The sequence below is a fragment of the Hoplias malabaricus genome, chromosome 2, assembly GCF_029633855.1.
Source record: "Hoplias malabaricus isolate fHopMal1 chromosome 2, fHopMal1.hap1, whole genome shotgun sequence".
NCBI classification, from domain to species: Eukaryota; Metazoa; Chordata; class Actinopteri; order Characiformes; family Erythrinidae; genus Hoplias; species Hoplias malabaricus.
The window spans coordinates 12,512,572-12,540,131 of NC_089801.1; the positions used below are offsets into that span (position 1 = coordinate 12,512,572).

Consider the following 27,560-nt stretch of genomic DNA (forward strand, 5'->3'; position numbering starts at 1 on the left):
CTCACAAGGGGTGACCTATCCCCTCCTCTGGCCAATCTACTGGTAATAATAGTAATAATAGTTAACAGTCTGTGAAAACTCAAGTGTAAGGCGGGCAGCTCCAAGGCACTTGGTGGTGGCTGGAGCGTGTTAGGGTTAACCATTTTCGATTTTGCCTTAGTCCGTTTTAAATAAACACAGAGAGCACGGAAGCATTTCTGGATCGAATTTACATGTGGCCTCTTTTTTGCATGATACAGCTTTAACTTGCATTTGTGGATTGCACAGGGAACTGATATCTGGAAGTGTTCCTGAGCCCATTCCATGGGCCCGAAGCATCCAATATTGAGTATTGGCCTTGAACCTGGCGCACAGTGATTTCTCCAGATTCTTTTTTTGATGATATTATGTAGTATAAAAGGTGGAATATTCATAGTATTTTGCAATTTTATGTCATGGAAGTGTTCTGAGTAATTTATATAAATAAATAAATAAAATATGGTTAGATTCTTATTCTGTGGCATATCTTTAAGTTTATAAAAAATGTAGGACAACTTTAAAAATGAGTGGAAAATGGCTTTAAGAAGAATTTCAAAGCTAACATTTTGTCAAAGACTTAACAATGACTGCATGAACAAGAAATCCGGTCTGGTGAGAATGAATATATATATATATATATATATATATATTAAAAAGCCTAACATCAATCATACACATTCTTTTCTCACTTTTCCTGGAGTTCAGTGAATGCTTATGAAAGAATGGAATATATAAAAGTACAGTAAACTCAGGTAAGAGTTAAAGCCAAAAATCCCCTGTGAATTTCAGTGACATAAACAATGCATGTCAAGATTATCCTGAGAAGACTTGTCCACTGACAACTGGTATGTTTTCTCTTTTTACTTTTCTATACCTGTGAGGACAGATTGACTTGTGTCACACCCTGCTGCTGCCTATGTCAATGTTCGTATCAGTGCAAATGGAAAAGGTCTCAAAATAATGGATATTAGCATTTGTATGTGTGTGAATCTACCTGACTGCTTGCTTTGAATTCATTTAAGAGAAAATAAAACAATTGAAACCAAAGATAATAAAATAATATCATGTTTAGGGCTGCAACAACTAATCGATTAAATCGATTAAAATCGATTGTTAAAATAGTTGGCAACTAATTTAATAATTGATTTGTTGGGTCTAAGTTATTATACACATAGGTACAGTTGCTACACGTGACGAACTCTGGAAGAAGGGTTTGAAAAATGGCGGAGACAGTCACAGCAGAGGACAATGTTAGCACAAGCAGAGAGAAAAATGTACGACCCAAGTCATCAAAAGTATGGGAACACTTTACATTAACGCCTTCAAGGAACAGCGTTAGGTGCAAAATGTGCCCAGTTGATCTCGCATGGCACAGCAGCACAACATCACTGCATGAGCACTTGAAAATGAAGCCTGTTGGAGCTATGTGTGAAAGAGATTAAGTTACTTCAACTTTTTCTCTCACTAAAATGTTACTAGAGCCTGCTAGAATAGTTAAACAACATTTGTTTTTCTTAGTACATTTATATTACACTCGCGTTTAGCGAACAAGCCTTAGCATCCCCCCGAGTTTTCTCTTCCACCTTAAATGTGTCAGCTCGACCAGCAGTTCCAAAACAAACCGTAGTTTTAGTCGAGCTAATGTTAGCGACGTTAGTTTTTCTCTCACTCAATGTCACTAGAGCCTGCTAGAGTAGTTAAACAAGATGTCTCATTCTAAGTAAATTTATATCACTCTTGTATTTAGCAAGTTTTCCGTTCCACCTTAAATGTGGCGGCAGTTACATTCAGAGTTAAAAAAAAAATCCAAACATTTTTTAAAATAATATATTTAAAGCCTTTTTCAAGGTCTTTTCTGACTGGCATTGCGTGTTAGTGTTTGAGTATCACAGCCAAGTGTATATTACATTACATACACTGTGTTAAATATTGATAAACATAAAATTAATGTAACGGTTGGGTTAATTCTTCATGTAAACACTAATTTTTAATAATGGTAAGTTATGTGTTTTTTTTTTATACAATTACATTAGTTCTCTAAAATCTTAAATATCTTAACGATATCTGATCATGTGTTAGATTAATTTCCCTTTTATTCTCAGCACATGGCAGCATCACCCAATATCCATTTATGTAATTTCAATTTGCCTGCATTGTTGTCTGCATTTTAGATCAGTAATTATTAACTTTAAAAAAGATGTATGTCCATATCTACACTTTCTTTCTCACCTCAAAAAACAGCCCAGCATTGCTGACTATGTTTTAAGGAAGATCTGCACACTACAGCAAGCAGCTGTTCTCACTGATGGTATCCTGAATATGCTAGTAACAGACAGGAAACCAAATTTGGCTTGTCTTCCTTTTTATCCGATTAACAATCGATTAATCGAAAAAATAATCGACAGATTAATCGATTATCAAAATAATCATTAGTTGCAGCCCTAATCATGCTATATAAATGAGCTGGCAAAATATGTATATTACTCATGATGTTATTGGAAGAGTTCTTTCTCTTTTGTTTTTTATTTGCATGTGTGTCTTTTTTGCTACTCTTTTTCCAAATATACAAGCTGTGTGTGTGCAGCTGTACCCATTTTACCCCACAGTATATGCACTGCAATCTTTGAATTTATAGTGTAAATATTATGCAAATGGAATTGCAGAATTAGTAATTTTATTTATGTTAATAAGCATCAAAACTGATTCCAAATCTGTTTTTGACATTAAAGGAAACCCTACCATTGGTTTTTAAAACATAATAGCAGCATTATATCAGTGAATATCTAAAACCTCTTTAAGCTTTTTATTTATTTATTTATGTATTAATTAATTATTATAATTATTATAATTATTATAATAATAATAATTATTATTATTATAATTATTATCTGCAGTTCTGGGAATTTTGTAATTGCCGGGAACGGACATGCCCCTTTACATTCTTCCCTCCTGTGATTGACATGGCAGCCTACAGGGGAAGTGTTTCAGGAAAGCATTTTTTTCATACTTAGATTACACTGTGCATATTTCATGATAAATTTATTGTTACAATAATTTAAATGATTATCTTCATTTAAATTATTTAAGGTTTTGGACAGGGAGATCTGCCCTTTAAGGACCACATGGCTTGAGCGTCATTGTGAACAAAATGCAAATAATTTTATTTTGCTCTGCATCAACCACACCTTTCCAGGACCCATACCCAATTTTTCTTCACCAAACCGGTTTCTCCTAAGCTCGCACCCTGGAAACACATGCATTTCACAATGATGTCCCTGCTGATTAAATTTCTAATGCAAGAATGTTCAAAATGCCTAGCCAATAAAGATCATACGTAGATAATCTCAGCAAATTTAGAAGGGTCTTCCTTAATGCGGTGTCACGTTTACATCATCCACCACATTCTGATCAAAACTGTTCCTATCAAGGGTTATTTGTCTATGCCAAGCAACATATGGGAACATAATGGAAAATTACCATTATATTATTTAGGCAAGGCAAGTTTATTTATAGAGCACCTTTCATACATAAGCAATTCAAAGTGCTTTTTTATGTGTGCTTTATGTGAAACCAATTCTTGTACTAATTCCTATATATTAGTTCTTACATACTAATATAAGCTTCTTGTACTAATGTGATGCAGGAGGTTAAAACCAAAACTATACTTATTATTTTTCAGCTGTTTACTCAGAACATATTTGTTTCTTATCAGCTTGATCTTAGACGGAAAATATGGGGCCATGAGATATCTGTGCACAGCCCACACATGCATTCCTTTTTTCAAATGTTATAAGCAAGTTGAGCAAGTTTATAGCATAATGGCAAGGTATTTTCATCAGCTTGAATCATAGCAAACTAAGTTTTTGCCAAAATACCTAAATTCAGAGAACTTAGGTCAACATATTTTGCTTTAGTCTCCAGGTACTATTTTCGATTGACTTGTAAGACCTATTGTTCAAAGCTTTGCAGCGCTCTCAAAACATTCTGCAGTAAAACCTTTGAGAGCTATTGCACCATATCACGTCATGCCATGCTCTATGTGTGCCCCACCTCTTTGGGATTACATACCATATTGTAATTTGTCAAACACATTTTATGTACTTCTTGTCTTCTTAAGTACTCATCTCAGTTTCTGTGATTACACATTTTTGCTTGTTTCACTACTGTTCATTTTGGGCAAGATTGATCTTTGACCCTATGTGTAGCCTAAGGTTAGTACTAAAGGAAGTGTTCAGTGAACTTGGACAAAAAAAAAGTGAGGGGGGGGGTGCAAATTCACCAAAAATGCAAAATCTGCAGGGATATAGTCCTGCTCCTTATACATGCTAGATGCTCCACATGTATATATTCATCCTCCACAGCAGGAGCATATTTGTAGCAGAAAACATCTGATTGCTTATCCGGATACAGATATGTACTGACAATGGAGTTACAAGGAAACCAGACAATACTGCCAATGAGGAAATATTATTTTATTTTTTTTAGCTTGTCACGTGTCTTATTTGTTACTCCGTTTTATTCAGTGTTTAGAAAAAACAATATTAAATATATTTTAATTTCCTTACAGTTATAAAAAACAATTGAAATTTCAGCTTATTTTTGAGATCCCTCAGCTTTTTGAATATCATATACTATTTATTACACTGAAGATATAGATATATTTATATATTTAAACTAATGCCTTCTCTGTAGTGTGGTGCTTGTATAAAGTTATATATAATCACAGTAGATATAAAAAATAATAATATAAAAAAAAAAAAGAAATATAAGATGTTTTTCTATAAAGTAGTAGGTGTGAGTGAGTTTGAATGTTTTGTTCAGATTCTCTTTGATTGCATAAATTTGTTAAATCAACAGCACACATTATTTAAAATCATTATTTATTAACCGCTAAAACTAGGTATTGGATGATAACCTCAAATAATACGGACTGTAACAAGGAGAGATTTGGAAAAAAAAAATTAAACCAACACATTCACACACAGAATATCACATGCGTATAAATAATGTTATTTTGTTTTATTCTAATGTTAGGCGTTATTTGTTGGTTGTTTTTAGCAAATAAACATGTACTGCTCAGATAAATAGCTTTTTAAATCTCATAGTCTCTGGTGCCTAAAACTTTTGCACAGTACTGTATATAATCAGGAAAAAATATTCTGTCAAAAAATGTTTTATTTAACTGCAGATTGGAATTATTTTCCATTTTGCTAAACTTAAGGTTCTCAAGATTCTCAAGAAATTATTATAAAATTCAACCGCAGATTTTGATTCTGTCATTCTCAAAGCATTTCTCTTTCTGATAATAAAACAGACAGTCTGAGGGTTTATACTGAGCAAGCAGAAAGAGAAAGAGTTAAAGAACCTGTTATTCCTCATGCACAGAAGAGTTCCCAGATATGATGAACTGCTGAAATGGTTGACATCTCAGGTATGTTTTTCTATTATATCTCTACATCATCATGTTTAATTTAAATGCAATTAGTCCCATGGACCTTGAAACAAGTAAGTCCAGTTCCACAATGTGTCATAATATTCTGGCTCCTGGTGCTATCGTCACGTCTCACGGATATGTTCCTAGTCTATGTTGTTTTCTGAAAGAAGCACGGAGTAGTCGACATCCACCTGCTCCCAGTTTGAATTTTTTATCTGGTTTCAACTGATAGCATACATGCTATAAAGGGGATTATAGGTAAGTATTTGCTGTGGTTTAAAACAAATTCTGCTCTTTCGTTTCATGTCAGTTTATCCTTTTTGTCTGTCTCTTTTTGGTATTAATATGATATAAAACAAAGTAAAATACTTCTTAATTTCCCAGTTCAGAACATTGGTTACCTTTCTGTTCTTCTTGAATGTAACTGCTATTTTTAAAAAGCACACTTGAGACAAAGCTAGAGTCAATTTAAAAGTATATTAAGTTTTGAAAAATAAACTAGGATTAAATTATTAATAAATATTTTTTCTCGTTATTCAAAAGAATTGTTATTTTATATATCCTTCAGCATTATTTTCCATTTGGGCTAAAGGAGGAATCTGATGTGTGTCAGAGGCTGAAAACATAAAAATGAATGAATTAATTTATTCTTCGTCTTTGTCTTCCTCCTGTTTGCAATCTTAAATTGTAGAAAATTGAATTTGATTTTATGATTTCAGTGCATTAAAACAATAAATTCATGATGATAAGGCATTAAACTGATAATGATCAACTATTTGATATTTGGTCCAATCGCTAATTAAATACAATACTAGTGGTTACTGCAAATCAACTGGTAATCAACTCTAAGTCTGCTACTATCAAAAACTCAATTAATTCCATTTTAAAGACAAAGCCTTACACAGTTGACATCATATGGTTAAACCAAAGAAGAGAATCTAAGATGAAAACTAAAAATGTCAAAAAGGTTCCTTTTAGATTTGAAGGCACACTCTTAATATGTAGTCTTAAAAATAAATGTGCTACAAATGGTTCTTTGTACGATGCCATAGAAGAACCAGTATTGGTCCATAAAGAACTATGGTTGTTTAAGAGAGATGTGAGTGTAAAGAACCTTTTATAGGTTTTAAAATCCACCACTTGATCTTACGGTTCTTTACCCATTTAAACATATTAGCAAAAAATTCTTTATGAAACCAAAAGTGTTTTTCTATGGCATTGCTCATCGGAAAAATATTTGTACACTTATTTGAAAAACTGAAAGCATGTCTTCTGAAAGAATAGAAGCTATAATGAAGTGTGGACACACAGCACTGGAAAAACGCCTACATTTAAATTGTTAATATAATCTTTTATCTTTAAAACGGAATAGCTTGGCGTTAACTGCTATCACTTACACGGTTTCCCAGTACTCTCTGTCTAATGACTTCTATAACTATAAATTAACAGTCAACCTGAGTAACAGGTTATTAAACTATTGCATGAATGATTCATATAATCAAATGTTTCTGGATACTCCAGAAAATGTTTCTGCTCATCCATTACCTACTCCCACTTTGCTGCAGTAATAGCTTCTACTTTTTGGGAAGCCTTTAGACTACGTGTTGTGGAGGTTCAGTGAGAATATTATAGCATTGATGGTTGCTTTGGGATAGATTTGTTTTAGCTAGGGAGATGTTATAATTGAGTAACTAGATCACACAAACGAGATGTGATTTTTAATCCATTATGCAGCTGTAATGTTAGTCTGCTAAATTAAAGTTACAGAGCAAATGACATTCTGTAACTCTTTACTGGCACTTTACTGAAGGGCTGTTCATGAGGCCACTCGACACTTTCACAAGCTTGTCTTTAGCTATACATACCTATGTAAATATCCATAAAAGCTTATTTCAGTAGACTTCATTGCTTATAAAAGAAAATGCATGTCCTTATGTCAGTTAACCTAACTCTGTTCTAAAATTGAGTTTTTGGATGAAGTGACAGCATTTTATAATAACAGGCATAAATATCACAGTGACTTGGTTATTAGTGCTGATAATGTGAGGGTTTAAATCATATGAATGGTAAACTGAAAAGACTCATAGGGTCCTTTCATTACATGTTAGAATATAGCTGTGAGGGTTTGATAGCATAACTGAAGTCAGGCACTGATGGTTGACTAGCTTTGAGTGACAAACACCACTCCAACTCTTACAAAAGAGATTTGCCCCTCTAGTCTATTTATGACATTGAGCATGGTGACATTATCCACGCTTTAAGCAGTATGAACAGCTACTCTAAAGTTTCCCAATTCGTTTAATACCTAACTATACAGACAGTGGAGGTTCTAGCTTGTGTGAGGCCCTGGGCGAACCCATCGTTTTGTTATGGACAGCATGGAAACATAGCAAAGTATTAAGTAATTTGTTAAGCTCAGAAACAATTTGTGAAAACACTTGTGTGTTTAAAGGCTTCTCATCCTGGTCAGTGCCAGAGGGTGCTTCAGCTCCAAAATCATTTAGAAATACCCCCAAATTTGCAATGATTTTCAATGAAATAATTCATAACGTAATATATTCACTAAGTAGTATATTATCAGAGTAATACAACCAGATAGTAATAGCATAGCATAGTAATACAACTACAGCGAACGCTTTTGATGTCACTTCACCAAATCAATATTATTATTATTATAATTATTATTATTATTAACGTTACACTTATATAGTGCTTTTCTAGAAACCCAAGGACGCTTTACAATCAACACTCAAAATTCAATACCCACACACACTGGCGAGAAGTGGCAGCCAAACTCACAGCGCACAGCGTACACTCAACCAGGAACGACTGTTCTCCTGGAGGACTGCATCGAGCACTAGGGTTTCACCCAGGATAGAGCGCCAATCCATATCTGGGCACATAAACATTCACTCACACACTAGGACAGTTATGAGAGAAGCCAATTTACCTAACCTCCATGTTTTTGGATAATATATAATGAATAATATAATATACATAATATATTTTAATTAGTGATGCAGGCTAAGTAATTCCTGATAGAGGCCACATATATCATTGAAGAACACTGTGTAGTTATGTCCTTAAATACATTACATTAAATAATGTATTTATATTAAATACAGTAAATGAAAATGCCAAACCTATGTTAACATAGCATAGCAAGTAACACAGAAATATTGGCAAAATAAGTTTTAAACTAGCTTATGTATAAAAGTATATTAATAAATAAAGAGATAAACAACAGCTGCATAAATTTTTGCATGTTTCTCTTCTTCTTTCTCTTTCCTAAACTGGCTGATGGCTTAGACCTTTTCATATATGTTTTTGCGTGGTTAATTTGGCACTCAACTCGAGCATTTTTACCTATAATTCAACACAGTCAACCAATAGTCAAGACTAAACTAATTCACCTGGTCAACTAATCACACACACTCACACACACACACACACACACACACACACACACAGTACCAGTCAAATGTTTGGACACATCTACTCAGGGAGGGCTTCATTTGTTTTGATTATATTTTCCACATATTGTTAATGTGCAGTACCAGTCAAAACGTTGTACATCTCATGTTCTCATTGTCATCTTTCTACCTTTTAAATGGATATGGACGACATTAAAACTATGAAGGAACACATATGGAATTATGTAGTAAACAAAAATTGTTAAACACACCAGAATATGTTTTATATTTTAGAATCTTCAATGTAACCACCTCTTTGTTTGATGACAGCTTTGCCCACTCTTGACATTCTCTCAATCAGCTTCATGAGGTTGTCACCCGGAATGGTTTGCAGTGAATTCGTCAAGGATTCATTTGTAGAACTGCTCGCCTTCTAATGTGTCATAACTTGGGTTGTGCAGATGAACAGCGCTATACTGTGAATAGCCCTATTCCATCAATGACTAATGAGATGATGTGTCCAATCTTTTGACTGGTAATGACTGCTAAAAAACCAAACAAACAACAAATAACAGCCAACATTAACATAATACCAAATAACATTATTTATACACATGTGATATTCTGTGTGTGAATGTGTTGGTTTAATTTTTTTTCCAAATATCTCCTTGTGGCAGTCCGTATTATTTAAGGTTATCGTCGAATACCTAGTTTTACCGGTTAATAAATAATGATATTAAATAATGTGTGAAATCAATAAGAATCTAAACAAAACATTATTGTTCAAACTCACTCACACCTACTACTTTAGAAAAAAAATTCTTATATTTCTTATTTGTTTTATATTATTATTTTTTATATTTACTGTGATTATATATAACTTTATACAAGCAACACACTTAATGAGAAGGCATTAGTTTAAATTTTATACATATAATTATCTTAGATGTCAAAGACCTCTGCACTTTGCAGTTTTTTCGGTTTGTTTTGGAGGTTTTTCCCATCTTCGCTTTACATTTAACTAAACGCAATAGGCAAAATACATTCAATGGTAAGATATCTTTACACAATGTGGAAAAACATATTTAGCACACACCAGTATTATTTTATACAATTAATTCAGCAGCAGAAATGCTAAAAGACCTTACAAAACATGAAATTGACATACCTGGACAATATGCAAACATTAATTGGAGATAATTGCACGGCAACTCAAGTAACGTGCAGGCTGTAAGGAAGGCCTACAGCTCCCTAGCCGCGGAGAATGCTCATAGAAAACGCACAGAAGCATGTCTCACATAAGACAGAGAAAATAACACTTCCCTCCAGGTACTCTCACATAACTAACTCAATCTGTGCTTAGTACACCTGTTTTTTAAACAACCCAACACTGTATTAGAATCATTTTAGACTTGATAAACACTTTTTTTTGGGATGGACACAACTGACCTCCTCTCACCTCGCAAACCACTGCCTGAGGGGCTCACAGAGTAGCGTTGTTTTTTGCTGCCTCTTTAAGGGACAGTACATATATTTACTCCAGAGAAAAGTAAAATCATAGGAACATTAAATACAGCAGCCACATTTCAGCATTTGGTGGAACTTACAAATACAGTCTTACAATTAAAAATATTATTTTAAACACATTCATTTTAACTGGGTTACACCAGTTTTTTTTGTCAACATTTATATTAACATATATGTTTAGGGCGGCACGGTGTCGCAGTCACACAGCCCCAGGGACCTGAATATTGTGGGTTCGAGTCCCGCTCCATGTAACTGTCTGTGAGGAGTGTGGTGTGTTCTCCCCGTGTCCGCGTGGGTTTCCTCCGGGTGCAAATATGAATGTGACTTCACTGTCTAGTTGTTAGGGAATACTTGGCTTATGAGAAACAGGGCATGCAAACAGTCTCTAAGACTTAACTTTGAAGATATTTCCTTACTTCTCTGAAAAACTGCACTTGGTGTTAACTGCCATCACCGGAGTAATTTCCCAGTACTCTCTGTCTCACCACTTCTATAATTATGGTTTTAGAGAAAGTTAAATTCTTAAAGATTAACAATTGTCTTAACATTTGGCTTTTTCCCCCTTGTATACGAGCTGGGCATTTGTTAATTGAAAGTGATAGTTCAGGAAAGATTGTAAACATGCACACAGTATAGTTTCCATGATGTCAGAGGAAATTACTGGGGCTATCACTGATTATATGTAGATATGCCTAACCTTGACCACAATTACTATGTGACCAACTCTAACCTGAACATATCTTTGAAACGTTACATTTTAAATAAATGTTTTATTATATGGACACATGCGTTTTGTCCAAATGTTTAAAGAAGGAAAATCATTTTCATTTTAAGGTTATTGAAAATTATTGATCAATATTGATCTCTAGTACTTTTGGTGTGAGTTTTTTTTTTCACGGAAGATCTATTGTGACAGTGGTAAAGAGGGTCAGCAACTCCTCAGTGCTGGTGGCTGATTTTGGTGCTGGCTATGCTAAACTCAACCGCAGAGTGGGTAAGGAATCAGTATTTGTGGGCAGTTGTGTCCTAATGGTTAGAGAAGAGGGCTTAGGACAGAAAGGTTGTGGGAATCTAACAAATGTCAGGAAATTGGAGGTGGTGGGAGTGAAAGAACAGAACTGTCCTCCTCCCTCAATCCACAGCTGAAGGGCCCTTGAGCAAGGCATTGTTTGTCAATGGCAATGATTGTCGAGCTCCTGCTCCACGCTTCAGACCAGCTTCCCATGCTCCAGCAACCACCAAGTGCTTTGGAGCTGCCCCTACACTGAAGTTTTCAGACTCCTAACTATTATTATTATTATTATTATTATTATTACCAGTAGATATTATTACCAGAGGAAGATAGATCACTCCTTGTGTGCCTTGGTTCCTCCCAAGGTTTCTTCCTCAGCTGATGGAGTTTTTCCTTGCCACTGTTGCTATTAGCTTGCTCACCTGGGAGTTTTACATTTTTACATTTCATGTCAAACACGTGTGTGTGTGTGTGGCGCCCCCTCCAGTATGTGCTCCTACCTTGTGCCCGATGATTCTGGGTACGGTATTTGATAGGTACAAAATATAAGTAAACAGTGTTGAATTGAGTTGTCTCATTGGATCATATCTGATAGACAGCAATGTCAAATATTTTGCAGCTTTAAACACTTGGATATCACTGCTTAGCGAGAAATGCAAGTTTGTTTGGTCTTGAGACTAATTTCTCCTCTGAAATATAATGTCTATCAATGTCACATTTTACATTTTGTGAGAGTAAAATGCTTCCAAAATCTAATGCGAGAGAAAGAGGAAACCAGGGGTTACAGGATTTCTCAGTCCAGCACCAAATATTAAAGTTATCCATATTTCCATCATCAAGTCACATTTCTGTAAAAATGGGACTATGAACATTCATGTAATTGGAAGGCAACTAGCTGTGACACTGGGGAAGTTATGCTGTTCATCTTACATCACCACAGTGATAGACATACAAAAACACCCAAGAACAGAAAGAGTTCTTTAGAAGAACGTGCAAGTACCTTCAGGAGAACTTTGTATTGTACCCCTTTGATAACCTAGTGAAGGGAAAGCATAATATTTTTTAAGGTTATATCTACTTGATCAGCAGGAGTTTTAATGGAGATTATACACACTGTGTTACTAATTAAACACCTTTGTCAATAATGCATGCACCTTAAAGTAGCTAAACGCAACATTCATATTGCTTTTTTACAGTACACTTCAGACATCAAATCTAGACATTTCATCTAGGTCACCCAAGTCTATTTTAGCTTACAATGTGCCCTTTGCTTTATACTTTATACAACTGACAGTGAGGGTATTTTTGTACATAGTACATAGTAAGTAGTATTCATAACACATGTTCCCTTTTCTATCTATCTATGTATCGTTACACTTATATAGCGCCTTTCTAAACACCCAAGGACGCTTTACAATTCACACTGCTCAGAATGCTCAGAACACTCTATCCACACACACACTGGCGAGAAGCGGCAGCCAAACGCGCACAGCGTACTCTCGACCAGGAACGACCTGCATGGAGGACTGCATCGGGCACTACGATTTCACCCAGGACAGAGTGCCAATCCATATCTGGGCACACACACATTCATTCACACACTAGGACAGTTATTAGAGAAGCCAATTCTTTTTTTATTTATCAGTATTATTTTTTATAATTTTTAAAAAATGTATGTTGGTGGCATTCCATTTGACATCAACTATCATCTAATTAATCTCCCTGAGGATTCATTGGTATTTAGTGAGGACAGAATTGATGAGGGCAGGTAATGAGATTGGAGGATTAGTTCTGTCTTTTGTCTTTTTCTTGAGAGTGCATTTCCACTGGCCCATAGGCAGTTCCCTCTGGGGGACACTTGGAATTGAACAAGGTGACCTTATGAGCAACTGCTCCAGAGAATGCTATTTTATTGGTGGTGCTTTGCTGTGGAGACTGTGTGCACAGTTGAACATAGGTGTTAAAAGAGAATTCACTCATTATAAATAGTGGCAACAGAATTTTGGACATATGCATTTTTCTTTACATTTGACAGAATCCATATAAAACTCCTAATCATGTTATATTAATAACAGCTCATTTTACAGGAACAAGGAATACACTAAAATGAAAATGGGTCCCCTGAGGGTCCTAGCAGTTATAATAGGTAAGAATAGGTCGCTTTCATGCTACATTTTTAATACATTTATTTATTACATACCACAAGAATATAAAGAATGTTTCCCTATTTTGTTAGGACTACTAGCGATGGTGGCTCAATTAGATCAAGCACAGATTTTAGGTAAGAGAAATGAGCTTAAGTATATTTAATGTTGATGCAAAAAAGTTCAAAGTCTTAAATCTCATCTGTTCATGCTCCCTGTTTAAATACATTATTGTCAATGCAAATATTGTATGAATATTTGTTTGTTTTTGTCCCCTATACATAGATACAAGTCAGAATATATCAGCACCAGCTGTCATCCGGATCCTAAGAAACGTACTGACATTATAATTATTTGTTCCAAAAATGTTTTAAAAGCAAAAAAACAAAGACATGTTTATGAATAACAGAATATATTAACTGTTAGTTCATGAAAGATGATATAAATGCTTAGATCTTGTAGTGAGGCCTAGACCCTTAAGGGAGTTCACATTAAAATATGCTATGTAGATTTATTCATAATGAAAGACGTGGAGGTGTCATTTAGCCATATTAACAGTACACTGAATCAAACTTTTTTCACAAAGTTGCATATCTCTGTTTTCTCTGGACATCTTTACTCTATTATATTTCAAAATTAATTTTTGAGCTCTGTCTCTTATAGACTACTGCAGTGGAATCATGGCCTGTGGCCAATCAAACAGATGTTCAAACTTTTAGGTAATATGCTCTTACTGATCTTGAGCATATGACAACACTTTGCAGGATTTACATGTACTTTAATAATTTCTTTCTTATTCCTTATTTAGGGATGGACCATATGTGATTTCCAGAAGGTATTGGTATGCAACTGTTGTTTTAGGTAAGCTTTGTTCTAAGTGAACTTCTTGTTTAATGGTCCATTAAAAATTCACTTTGTTTACCTGGAACATCTGTTTTACTTACCATACACTCTCAGAAAAAAAGGTACGGTAGAGGTACCATATTTGTCACTAAAGGTACAATTTGTAAATGTACCTTTAAAGGAACAACAGTGTTTAAAAGTCCAGTTTTGTTCCTTAAAGCTATATTACATTCTCTTCTCCATAAGGAGAGATATAGGTTTATAATCCTTCATTATAGAACTGTGTCATATATAAAAAAAAAACATAATAAAAAGTCCTGGGGATGAAACAAGGCTAATGAAACCAACACAATTTTAAATTATACAATTATAATAAAATGAGGTACAATTATGTTCACCAATTAAAAGTACAGATATGTGCCCTTCTGGGGACCACCACAGAGACAGCAAAAGGTACCACCACAGTGACAAAATTTCTGATAGTGTATCTGTGCACTTTGGGGAAGAACTTGGGTAATATGGGTTCATATGTGATATATTTGTGTATCTGCTGATTCCAAAAAGCAAATATCTGTCAAAACGGACATGATTCCAAAATCATTGCTATGCATAATCTTCATAATCTTTGATAGGTCTACTATTTTTCTTAGCCCATTAGGGCCACTGAAGTGTTTAAAAATCCCAGCAATGCTGCTGTGCCTGTTACCCTCATTCAGGCACAACACCCAGTGACATTCCACTGCCATTTTGGCATCACTGCTATGTTAAGAATAGTTCCCTGTAGTAGTTAGCACATAATTATACAAGGAAATCCAGGTCTGAGCAGGTATTCTTTACGATAAAAATTGTATGTCGTTTTTTGTAAAATTGCTGCTGCCATGCCTTGTGGTGTACAATGGCGATAAGTTTCATTCATTATCTTACATAGAAAAACAGCTTAAACTCAGAGTTCCTTCTAAGGTATTAAATTAGACGACACGGGCATGACGGTCAGTGTCTGCACATTTGGGTAGACTCACACCCTTCTCATAGAGCTCAGAGGGTTTCAAACACTGTTAGCAGCGCCGGAGAAGAGTGAATTTATATGGGCTGCAAACAACCTTAATTTCTCATTATTTTTAATTTTCTCTAACTCCATCTGCTCCATGTGTGAAAATGTTCAATTCCATCTTAAGCCATACAGCATTTAAGCTAAAATTTATAACAGTTCTACACCATTTAAGGTGAAGAGAAAAGTTCTGTAGGTCCCTAAATTTCTTTGAAGCACCATTTAAGTTCATATTGAAAGTTAAATACCAGATTGAAAAATTGGTAAATTCCAGTGACTGCTATTAAGGGGGAAAATATTAACTGCTATTAACTTTTAAGGGGGAAAATAAGGAATAATCAGAAGTTAACTCAGTGTCTGAAGTCGATGTGCACATGACCATAGTCACATATGGAGAAAAAAAATGGAGATGCAATATCTTTTATTATCATAATTTTTAATGCTTTTTTTCATTCAGGGGTAAAGCAAGCTGCGATTACACCTGCAACAACTTCATCCACAACAAAAGTTCTCACTCCTACAAGGGAGACAACTACTGTAATACCAGTAGAAACCAGCACAACACAATCACCCAACGTCACAATGCAGACACCAGAAATTACAACACTGGTAACAGATACCCCCACATCAGCAGAGGTAACCAGTGTAGTCACAACACTTTCAACTGAGACTACAAATCCAGACACCACATTTGCATCAGGATCAACAACAACAGCAACAGCATCAACAACTGTTAGTGTGACCCCAGAATACACTAGTGCTACACTGGAGTCTACAACAGCTGAAATTACATCTACAGTCACTCAGTCCCAACAGACAACACCTACATCAGCAGCTACAGATACATCAGAGAAAGTGTCCCCAACATCACCACAAACAGTAACTGCCACAGAGAGCACCAGTGAGTAGTCAGCTGATTGTAAAAAGTGGTTATTCTAATAAAAATATCTGTTGACTTCTATTGTGAGTGTATTTTTTTTTACAGTGAGAATGATCAAAATTCCCAGTATAACTGAAATGTCATAATGTGGTTCTCCCACCAAAATTGTACAAAAAATGTTACGCATGTGAAAATATTGAACAAAAAAAATTAAGTGGTATATTTGAACTGTGTAATTATAACAGATAACTTAAACTCATTGATTTCTTTTATGTCACAGCTGTTCAAACTGATTCGTCTACACAAGAACCTGAAACAACATCAGCTTCTACAGTCACAGAAAGCACAAAATCTTCAACAAGCTTGGGTACTTCAGCATCTTCAACAAGCCCGGGTACTATGGTCTATAGTCTTCTTCCTGTACACATGTAAAATGATGGTTGTACAAGGGTCTTTAGTAAAGAAAATGGTTCTATACAGAACTTTGACCACTTTTAGAAGCGTTTTTAATGATTAAAGGGTTCTTTGAATCATGGAGGGCACCTACAGATTTACATTCAGATTAATGGAGAATGCTTTAGAGGGTTTTATATAGCACCTTTTAGAGAAGGGTTCTGTATGAAATGGTTCTTCTGTTGTAACTAGCTTCACTTCAGATTCTTCTCTAACCATCTAAAGCATATTCTCTATCTATCTGAATGTAAATCTGAAGGAGCCCTTCATGATGTTTAAGGTTATATATAAAAACATTTCCTTGAATAAAGAACCCTTGAAGAACCATCATTTCTAAGAATGTAATTAACTATTTTTACAGAGCCTAGGGACGCATTAGTGGCTTTGTCTTGTGATTTATGTACAGCGTCCCAACTTTTGAGTTCAGAAATATGTATTAAATATCAGAATGCTCTCTCTGACATTAAAGGAGATTCTGATTCAAAAGTCACCAAAACTATACTGAGATATTATAATAAAGTGCTCTTTAAAGTGCTATCTCTTGCCCGGTCATTATGCATATCACATTACACATTTATGTTCCTTAAGTGCTAACATTTTAACATTAATGTTGTGATTACATTTTTAAATAGATAGACACCACTAATTAATATCATTTCTGTGTGTTGATATTACATTACAGTAACTGCCACAGAGAGCACCACTGTGTAGTCAGCTGTAATTATAACAGACAGCTTAAACTCACTGATTTCTTTTATGTCACAGCAGTTCAAACAGGTTCATCTACTCAAGAACCTGAAACAACATCAGCTTCTACAGTCACAGAAATCACAAAATCTTCAACAAGCTTGGATACTTCAGCATCTTCAACAAGCCTGGGTACTATGGTCTATAGTCTTCTTCCTGTACACATGTAAAATGATGGTTCTACAAGGGTTCTTTAGTAAAGAAAATGGTTCTATACAGAACTTTGAACAATTGAAGAAGCTTTTTTAATGATTAAAGGGTTCTTTGAATCATGAAGGGCTCCCTCAGATTTATATTCAGATTAATGGAGAATGCTTTAGAGGGTTTTATATAGCACCTTTTAGAGAAGTGTTCTATATGGCACTAAAATGGTTCTTCTATTTTAACTAGCTTCCCTTCAAATGCTTCTCTAACCATCTAAAGCACATTCTCTATCAATCTGAATGTAAATCTGAAGGAGCCCTTCATGATGTTCAAGGTTATATATAAAAACATTTCCTTGAATAAAGAACCCTTGAAGAACCATCATTTTTAAGAATGTAATTAACTATTTTTAAAGAGCCTAGGGACGTATTAGTGGCTTTGTCTGGTGATTTATGCACAGCGTCCCAACTTTTCAGTTCAGAAATATGTATTAAATATCAGAATGCTCTCTCTGACATTAAAGAAGATTCTAATTCAAAAGTCACCAAAACTATACTGAGATATTATAATAAAGTGCTCTTTAAAGTGCTATCTCTTGCCCGGTCACCATGCATATCACATTACACATTTATGTCCCTTAAGTTCTAACATTTTAACATTAATGTTGTGATTACATTTTTAAATAGATAGACACCATTTCTGTGTGTTGATATTACATTACAGTAACTGCCACAGAGAGCACCAGTGAGTAGTCAGTTGATTGTAAAAAGTGGTTATTCTAATAGAAATATCTGTTGACTTCTGTTGTGAGTGTATTTTTCGTTATAGTGACAATGATCAATATTCCCAGTGTAACTGAAATGTCATAATGTGGTTCTCCCACCAAAATTGTACAAAAAATGTTACGTATGTGAAAAAATTAAACAAAAAAAATTAAGTGGTATATTTGAACTGTGTAATTATAACAGATAACTTAAACTCATTGACTTCTTTATGTCACAGCAGTTCAAACAGATTTGTCTACACAAGAACCTGAAACAACATCAGCTTCTACAGTCACAGAAATCACAAAATCTTCAACAAGCTTGGATACTTCAGCATCTTCAACAAGCCTGGGTACTATGGTCTATAGTCTTCTTCCTGTACACATGTAAAATGATGGTTCTACAAGGGTCTTTAGTAAAGAAAATGGTTCTATACAGAACTTTGAACACTTGAAGAAGCTTTTTTAATGATTAAAGGGTTCTTTGAATCATGAAGGGCTCCCTCAGATTGATGGAGAATGCTTTAGAGGGTTTTATATAGCACCTTTTAGAGAAGGGTTCTGTATGGCACTAAAAATGGTTCTTCTGTTGTAACTAGCTTCACTTCAGATTCTTCTCTAACCATCTAAAGCACATTCTCTATCTATCTGAATGTAAATCTGAAGGAGCCCTTCATGATGTTCAAGGTTATATATAAAAACATTTCCTTGAATAAAGAACCCTTGAAGAACCATCATTTTTAAGAATGTAATAAACTATTTTTACAGAACCTAGGGACGTATTAGTGGCTTTGTCTGGTGATTTATGCACAGCGTACCAACTTTTCGGTTCAGAAATATGTATTAAATATCAGAATGCTCACTCTGACATTAAAGGAGATTCTAATTCAAAAGTCACCAAAACTATACTGAGATATTATAATAAAGTGCTCTTTAAAGTGCTATCTCTTGCCCGGTCATCATGCATATCACATTACACATTTATGTTCCTTAAGTGCTAACATTTTAACATTAATGTTGTGATTACATTTTTAAATAGATAGACACCACTAATTAATATCATTTCTGTGTGTTGATATTACATTACAGTAACTGCCACAGAGAGCACCACTGTGTAGTCAGCTGTAATTATAACAGACAGCTTAAACTCACTGATTTCTTTTATGTCACAGCAGTTCAAACAGGTTCATCTACCCAAGAACCTGAAACAACATCAACTTCTACAGTCACAGAAATCACAAAATCTTCAACAAGCTTGGATACTTCAGCATCTTCAACAAGCCTGGGTACTATGGTCTATAGTCTTCTTCCTGTACACATGTAAAATGATGGTACTACAAGGGTTCTTTAGTAAAGAAAATGGTTCTATACAGAACTTTGAACACTTGAAGAAGCTTTTTTTAATGATTAAAGGTTCTTTGAATCATGAAGGGCTCCCTCAGATTGATGGAGAATGCTTTAGAGGGTTCTATATAGCACCTTTTAGAGAAGTGTTGTATATGGCACTAAAAATGGTTCTTCTATTGTAACTAGCTTCACTTCAAATGCTTCTCTAACCATCTAAAGCACATTCTCCATCAATCTGAATGTAAATCTGAAGGAGCCCTTCATGATGTTCAAGGTTATATATAAAAACATTTCCTTGAATAAAAAACTCTTGAAGAACCATCATTTTTTAGAATGTAATTAACTACTTTTAAAGAGCCTAGGGACGTATTAGTGGCTTTGTCTGGTGATTTATGTACAGCGTCCCAACTTTTGAGTTCAGAAATATGTATTAAATATCAGAATGCTCTCTCTGACATTAAAGGAGATTCTAATTCAAAAGTCACCAAAAATATACTGAGATATTATAATAAAGTGCTCTTTAAAGTGCTATCTCTTGCCCGGTCGTCATGCATATCACATTACACATTTATGTTCCTTAAGTTCTAACATTTTAACATTATTGGTGTGATTACATTTTTAAATAGATAGACACCACTAATTAATATCATTTCTGTGTGTTGATATTACATTACAGTAACTGCCACAGAGAGCACCACTGAGTAGTCAGCTTTAATTATAACAGACAGCTTAAACTCATTGATTTCTTTTATGTCACAGCAGCTCAAACAGGTTCTTCTACACAAGAACCTGAAACAACATCAGCTTCTACAGTCACAGAAATCACAAAATCTTCAACAAGCTTGGATACTTCAGCATCTTCAACAAGCCCGGGTACTATGGTCTATAGTCTTGCTTCGACTAAATTGCAGTGCCAGTGGCAAATCATCATTGGAAGATATTAGTAGTTAAGAAAATGTTTCTAAAAAACTAATGAAAAATATTGAAGATATTTAAACTATAATAAACAAATTATTTGAAATAAAGAAGGCTTAAACTATTTGACTTTTTCTTGTCGCAACAGCAACATCTCCTACACAAGAACCCAAAATTTCCACAGCTACTTCAGTGCAAGTTTCCACAGAATCTTCAGCAAGTCCATATTCAACATCTCCAACAAGTCCAGACACCACAGCATCTTCAACACTTCCAGATATAGCAACATCTCCAACAAGTATTTTGACAACTTTAAGTGGATTATTGACCACAGGTATGAGTACACCAGACTTATCAACACCTATGGTGACACTAATTGCTACAATAACTACAGCAGTATCCACAGTTTCTCCAGTGACCTCACTGGGATCAATGAGCACATTTTCTCCAGCAATTAGCCATGAGCCCACTCTTACATAATAATCCACATCAGAGTGACTGAATATAATTAATATAAGAAAAGTGCCTTTAGCACCCTTTGTCACTTATGAATTGAGTCAGTTTCACAACACTCTATATATTCCCATCATTGATATTTGTAGATGTAGGATTATTACACCAGTGAAATAAGTTTTTGCCGCAGGCTTTCCTAATTTTTTTAAAAATTTGTGTCTTTTATAGAAACAACAACAACAACAGTCACAAATTCATCGCCAGCCACTGAATTAAGAGTGAATGTCATATTCAGTCTTAATATGACATTTGTGATTCAGTTTCTGGATCCATCATCAAATCTTTTTAAAGAACTGGAGAGTAATGTTACAAGTCAGGTGAATGTTTTTATGTGAAAGATAAAATAACATTTTGTTGTTATTAGGGGAGGTAGCAGTTTTCCTTTGTATCCTAAAATATGTTTCTATCAATTAGGTTAACATTGCTTATTCAAGAAAATACCCAAAAACCTACAAAATGTCCCATGTTGTTGGCTTCTCGTGAGTGTATCATGTTTTTTCCTTCCTTCCTTTTCAAGAACAAAATTTTAAGTACAGATATTCTTTCAGTTTCAAATTAACAAATGTATCTAAACTGTGTACCAACAGGAATGGATCAGTTGTTGTGAATACAACACTTGTCTTTGACAACGAAGTCCCTACTGATGGGGAAATCATTAATACATTGATTGTTGCTTGGGAAACTCGAGAGATAAACTTGACACTTATAAATGGCACTGTTTATATTTGTAAGTCTAAGTTGTTTCCTTTAAGAATGGCATGACATTAATTAAGAATGTCAGCTGTATAATGGAGTTTTGAATGTTTCTCTTTTTGTCCCAGCACGACAACCTGCAACAACAACCCCAGAAGTAATGCCTACACTGACCCCAACAACCACTACAGCAGTAATGACTTCACTGACCCCAGCAACAGCTACAACCCTAACAACGACTACATTGACCACAACAACGACTACAGCAATAATGACAACACTTGCCCCAGCAACAGATACAACCCCAACAACGACTACACTGACCCCAACAACGACTACACTTGCCCCAGCAACAGCTACAACCCCAACGACTACACTCACCCCAACAATGACTACACTTGCTCCAGCAACAGCTACAACCCCAACAACGACTACATTTGCTCCAGCAACAGCTACAACCCCAACAACGACTACACTGACCCCAACAACGACTACACTTGCCCCAGCAACAGCTACAACCCCAACAACGACTACACTGACCCCAACAACGACTACACTTGCCCCAGCAACAGCTACAACCCCAACGACTACACTGACCCCAACAACGACTACACTTGCTCCAGCAACAGCTACAACCCCAACAACGACTACACTGACCCCAACAACGACTACACTTGCTCCAGCAACAGCTACAACCCCAACAACGACTACACTGACCCCAACAACGACTACACTTGCTCCAGCAACAGCTACAACCCCAACAACGACTACACTTGCTCCAGCAACAGCTACAACCCCAACAACGACTACACTGACCCCAAAAACGACTACACTTGCCCCAGCAACAGCTACAACCCCAACAACGACTACACTGACCCCAACAACTACTACACTTGCCCCAGCAACAGCTACAACCCCAACGACTACACTGACCCCAACAATGACTACACTTGCTCCAGCAACAGCTACAACCCCAACAACGACTACACTGACCCCAACAACGACTACACTTGCTCCAGCAACAGCTACAACCCCAACGACTACACTGACCCCAACAACGACTACACTTGCTCCAGCAACAGCTACAACCACAACAACGACTACACTGACCCCAACAACGACTACACTTGCTCCAGCAACAGCTACAACCCTAACAATGACTACACTGACCCCAACAACGACTACACTGACTCCAACAACAGCTACAACCCCAACAACGACTACACTGACCCCAACAACGGCTACATTTGCTCCAGCAACAGCTACAACCCTAACAATGACTACACTGACCCCAACAACGACTACACTTGCCCCAGCAACAGCTACAACCCCAACAACAACTACACTGACTCCAAAAACAGTTACAACCCCAACAACTGCACTGACCACAACAACCATAACACCATCATCATCAGCAACTACGAAAATGACAACAACAATTATTACAACAACATCAATAACGGCTACAACAAAAACAACAGTTAATCCTGTTAATCCTCCATCACCATTTGAAAAAGTGGTCATTCTCACTTTCAGTTTGATTAAGGATTTTACAAGTGACCTTACAAACTCGTCATCTCCTGGTTTCATAGCCTTAGCAATTTTCGTTGAAATTCAGGTAATACACACACATATAATAAATAAATTAATAAATTAATTAATGCATTAACACCATTAACACTCTTTAATGAATGAAAGGATTTAATTTTTTCATACTAATTAACTTATTTGGCCACAAATTCCTCCTGTACACATGTAAAATTATGGTTCTACAAGGGTTCTTTAGTAAAGAAAATGGTTCTATACAGAACTTTAAACACTTGAAGAACCTTTTTTTAATGATTAAAGGCTTCTTTGAATCATGAAGGGCTCCTACAGATTTACATTAGAGAATGCTTTAGAGGGTTTTATATAGCACCTTTTAGAGAAGGGTTCTGTATGGCACTAAAAATGGTTCTTCTATTGTAACTAGCTTCACTTCAAATGCGTCTCTAACCATCTAAAGCACATTCTCTATCAATCTGAATGTAAATCTGAAGGAGCCCTTCATGATGTTCAAGGTTATATATAAAAACATTTCCTTGAATAAAGAACCCTTGAAGAACCATCATTTTTAAGAATGTAATTAAATACTTTTACAGAGCCTAGGGACGTATTAGTGGTTTTGTCTGGTGATTTATGCACAGCGTACCAACTTTTGAGTTCAGAAATATGTATTTAATGTCTCTGACATTAAAGGAGATTCTAATTCAAAAGTCACCAAAACTATACTGAGATATTATAATAAAGTGCTCTTTAAAGTGCTGTCTCTTGCCAGGTCACACATTTATGTCCCTTAAGTGCTAACATTTTAACATTATTGGTGTGTTTATATTTTTAAATAGATAGACACCACTAATTAATATCATTTCTGTGTGTTGATATCACATTGATTCATTTATTTTACATTTAAGTATCCATTATTAAGGGACAATATGTTTTAATTTCAGAAAATTGTGCAATAAATTTGTTAAATGTTTGAAATAGATAGAAATAGACAGCACCAATATATAGCATATGTATGTAAATGAACTATATACACTAACATATTTCATGTTCACCTTTCAATCAGATCAATATAATTTATTCGGCACAATATTCAACATACAGACGGTGCATTGTCACAAGCTTTGCGTAAGTATATTTTTCATCATATCTCAACTGTAAATCTGTACACATTTTTAATTAGAGGGTCCATATTACAGATATGTACTAATATTGTACGTTTACTAAATTTAGTTAGGCTCGGGTTTAGGACAACATCTATTACAGAGCAATATTTCCTCCGTTTTATGAGTTTATTTTCAACTGTAGAACTGTAAGGTGCATCTATCAGGTCAGTGGAGCTGAGAGACTGGACAGTGAGTGTAGAAAAAATCAGGTGGTCACAATGTTATGGCTGATCTGTGTAAATAGTTAATGAAACTTATAGGATCTTATACCGCATACACTAATAAACACAGCTCATTAATCTTATTGTATCAGGACAGGCTAAAAGGACATTTTCTTGCTTCATAGCTTTTGATTTAAAATGAGGTATTGGTTTCAACATAAGAATGAGTATCAAAAGCCTTTTGTAATATTGGGTCATGGTTAGCAGTGTCTTCTACTACTACTACTACTACTACAGAAGCAGTCTAAAGTATCTGTCATGTTGGTTTTGTGGTTCGGACCCTCTTCTGGATCGTCCACCAATTATCATAAGTAGAAGCCATGCTTCCAGTATGAGCCTGCACATGCCCAGCCTTAATTATTTATGATGACCTGTTTACGTTTAAGCTGTTCTAACGTTGATTCGTTTATTCATAGTTTTTTTTTAATTTGGGATTAGAAAATTATAAATAAGATTTGTTTCTTTAATATGAAATATTTGAAAAAATTATATATGTTTTTGACCATCGAGAACTAAGCTACAACCAAATAAATTTCTGTAATATGACCCAAGATATTTTATTATTTTTTAAATCCAATCGCATGACAACTGCATTTCACCCACAGGCCAGGATCAGTCATTGTGTCTTCAGAGCTCATCTTTGACAATTCAACTCTACCTACCAATGACGCAATTGTTTCAACCTTGATGAATGCCTGGCTCAGTAATCATACAAGCTTAAATCTTGTAAATGGCTCTATTACTGCAAGTAAGTGTTTGCTATCGTGTTTGAGCTGAGTTTTATAAAACAAATGTATAAAATTTTAAATATAACGGAGTTTTTTTTCCCCACAGCACCATTAAATACCAGCAGCACCACCACCACCAGTCCCAGTAATTCTCCAGAGATGCTTATCTATTCAGCATTGGCACTGTTTGTCACAACTGCATTTGTATTATTACATAACCTTTCATTAATATAGGCTGTACTGATCTGACTATAATATAGTCACAATTTTCAGTGCCATTTTAATACCTCCAAAAAAGTGAATGATTAAGAGAAACCCCTTTTTTTTTTTTACAAATCTATGTTAACACAACAAATATATAGAACATTCTTAAGCTGATACCTTTATTTGATTCCCAGAATTGTTGTGTATTTCTTAAATGTGTTTTAAATGTTTTGAGTTATGATGTAGCACAGAGCATGTCAAAGAAGAATATAACACTATTTATGAAGTAATTAGGTCCTCAGAGAAGTACCCTCTTCTAATTTTAAGGACACTCATTGTTTATTTTATACAGGTGTTCAATCGTGAACACAGACTGTTCTTCCTCAATAGAAAACAAGTGCCAACTATGAAACCTACGGGCTACAAATCAGGGGTCCTGTGTTCTCTGAAATTATGTAATTTCATACCAAATTGGAGATAAGTTTGGGAGGGGTTTGTGATCCAGAACTAGTCCTCCAACATTAGCATTTGACCTCATTTATGTTTTTGTGGCTGAATGCACTCAGGTCCTCACAGCAATGTCAAAAATATTTAGTCTTAAGACGTATTCCATATTATTACCCTTGAATTCAGAAGAAATATTGGGCAAGGATGTGTCTACAAACTCTTGGCCATAGAGTGTATGCTCATGTCATGTCTTAGCTTTTAGATTATGTAGCACTGACCTGGACAAAGATAGTTCCTAGGGGGAGTACTTAGCTAATTGCAGCAGTCAATTTATTTGTAGCTTATTTTTGTTTACTTTGCCCTGAGCTTCCACAAGATCCTTGAAACATTTCAGAAAATGCTATATAATGAGACAATGTCATTGGATTTTAAACCCAAACCTAAGTTAGATCAATATTTTGACCGTGAGATGTGGATTGAGGCAGTTTATGCAAAATTATATATTTTTAACAGGTTTAAAACATTAACTCTTGAAAGAAACAAGTTCAAGCATGTAGATTGTTGTATTAACAAGCTTGATCATTCTGGTTGAACATAATATGCCTCCTTGTGGTGTATTTCTTCAGTCGCATAAGAAAGGTGTTGACAGGATTGGCTTTACCCTTATAGAACAACACAAAATATATAAACTATAAAAAGACCACGTAAATATTTTGAGAACAGTACCATGAAACCAGGTTTGCCAGCATTGAAGTGTGATTATTTGAGTCTCATCTAGCCTTTGGACTTGGATGTTTATGACCATGAGAAAGTGTTTAGGCTACTCTTGCCTTTAGAAATCTTAATTTTTGCAGTGCAATAATATATGTCCATAACAACCAATGGAATTTTTTTAGAAATTTGTGCCTGTATATATGTAATAAGTCTGTGATTAGTAATTTATTTTTATATTTCTGGGTGGTACAATCTGACATATATAATGCTATGATCTTTAGGTCCTATTTACTATGCAAAAAACCAAGACTATATATGTTTCTGAAATGGTAAAATGAAAGATGTGAAAACTAACATGTATGGTGGACAAAAGCATCACATCAGAGTAATATATAAAATAAATTACATATATTATGAACTACAGCTTTTCGAGGAATCTTTTCTCCTTCCAAAGGAATATTTCTTTTATTGTCTTCTTCAGCTCATCTATACATGTTTATGATACAGTATACGGCAATACAAATCACATAAGCCTGTTATCATGGTCAGGAAGCCTTTATATCATTTACACCAATCAGCCATAACATTATGACCACCTCCTTGTTTCTACACTCACTGTGCCTTCTTTCAGCTCCACTGAC

General features: G+C 35.1%; 1 protein-coding gene across 8 annotated transcripts; it reads left to right on the plus strand.

Annotated features, from left to right (window-relative positions):
* Positions 1 to 5,572: 5,572 nt before the first annotated feature.
* LOC136687451 (mucin-2-like) lies at positions 5,573 to 27,350 on the plus strand. 8 transcript variants are annotated; one of them, XM_066661862.1, is made up of 20 exons: positions 5,573 to 5,710; positions 13,492 to 13,550; positions 13,641 to 13,685; positions 13,834 to 13,883; positions 14,212 to 14,267; positions 14,357 to 14,409; positions 15,897 to 16,340; positions 16,600 to 16,713; positions 17,538 to 17,651; positions 18,666 to 18,779; positions 19,599 to 19,712; positions 20,536 to 20,646; positions 20,837 to 21,022; positions 21,370 to 21,518; positions 21,616 to 21,680; positions 21,789 to 21,928; positions 22,023 to 23,512; positions 24,506 to 24,567; positions 25,432 to 25,574; positions 25,661 to 27,350. In XM_066661862.1, the coding sequence occupies exons 2-20, from the start codon at positions 13,511 to 13,513 to the stop codon at positions 25,786 to 25,788; spliced, it is 3,618 nt and encodes a 1,205-aa protein (XP_066517959.1). In that variant the 5' UTR covers positions 5,573 to 5,710; positions 13,492 to 13,510; the 3' UTR covers positions 25,789 to 27,350. The 8 variants fall into 8 exon arrangements, with proteins under 8 accessions (XP_066517959.1, XP_066517957.1, XP_066517953.1 ...); XM_066661860.1 differs by having other exon boundaries at positions 19,602 to 19,712; positions 20,533 to 20,646; XM_066661856.1 differs by having other exon boundaries at positions 20,533 to 20,646; positions 25,661 to 27,349.
* Positions 27,351 to 27,560: the final 210 nt, after the last annotated feature.

Excerpts from the sequence above, each read along its gene's own strand:
- LOC136687451 (XM_066661856.1), top strand. The coding sequence starts at position 13,511 with ATGAAAATGGGTCCCCTGAGGGTCCTAGCAGTTATAATAG. Across the intron at positions 13,884-14,211 it reads TCATCCGGATCCTAAGAAAC|ACTACTGCAGTGGAATCATG; the intron begins GTACTGACATTA and ends TGTCTCTTATAG. Across the intron at positions 20,647-20,836 it reads AGCATCTTCAACAAGCCCGG|CAACATCTCCTACACAAGAA; the intron begins GTACTATGGTCT and ends TTGTCGCAACAG.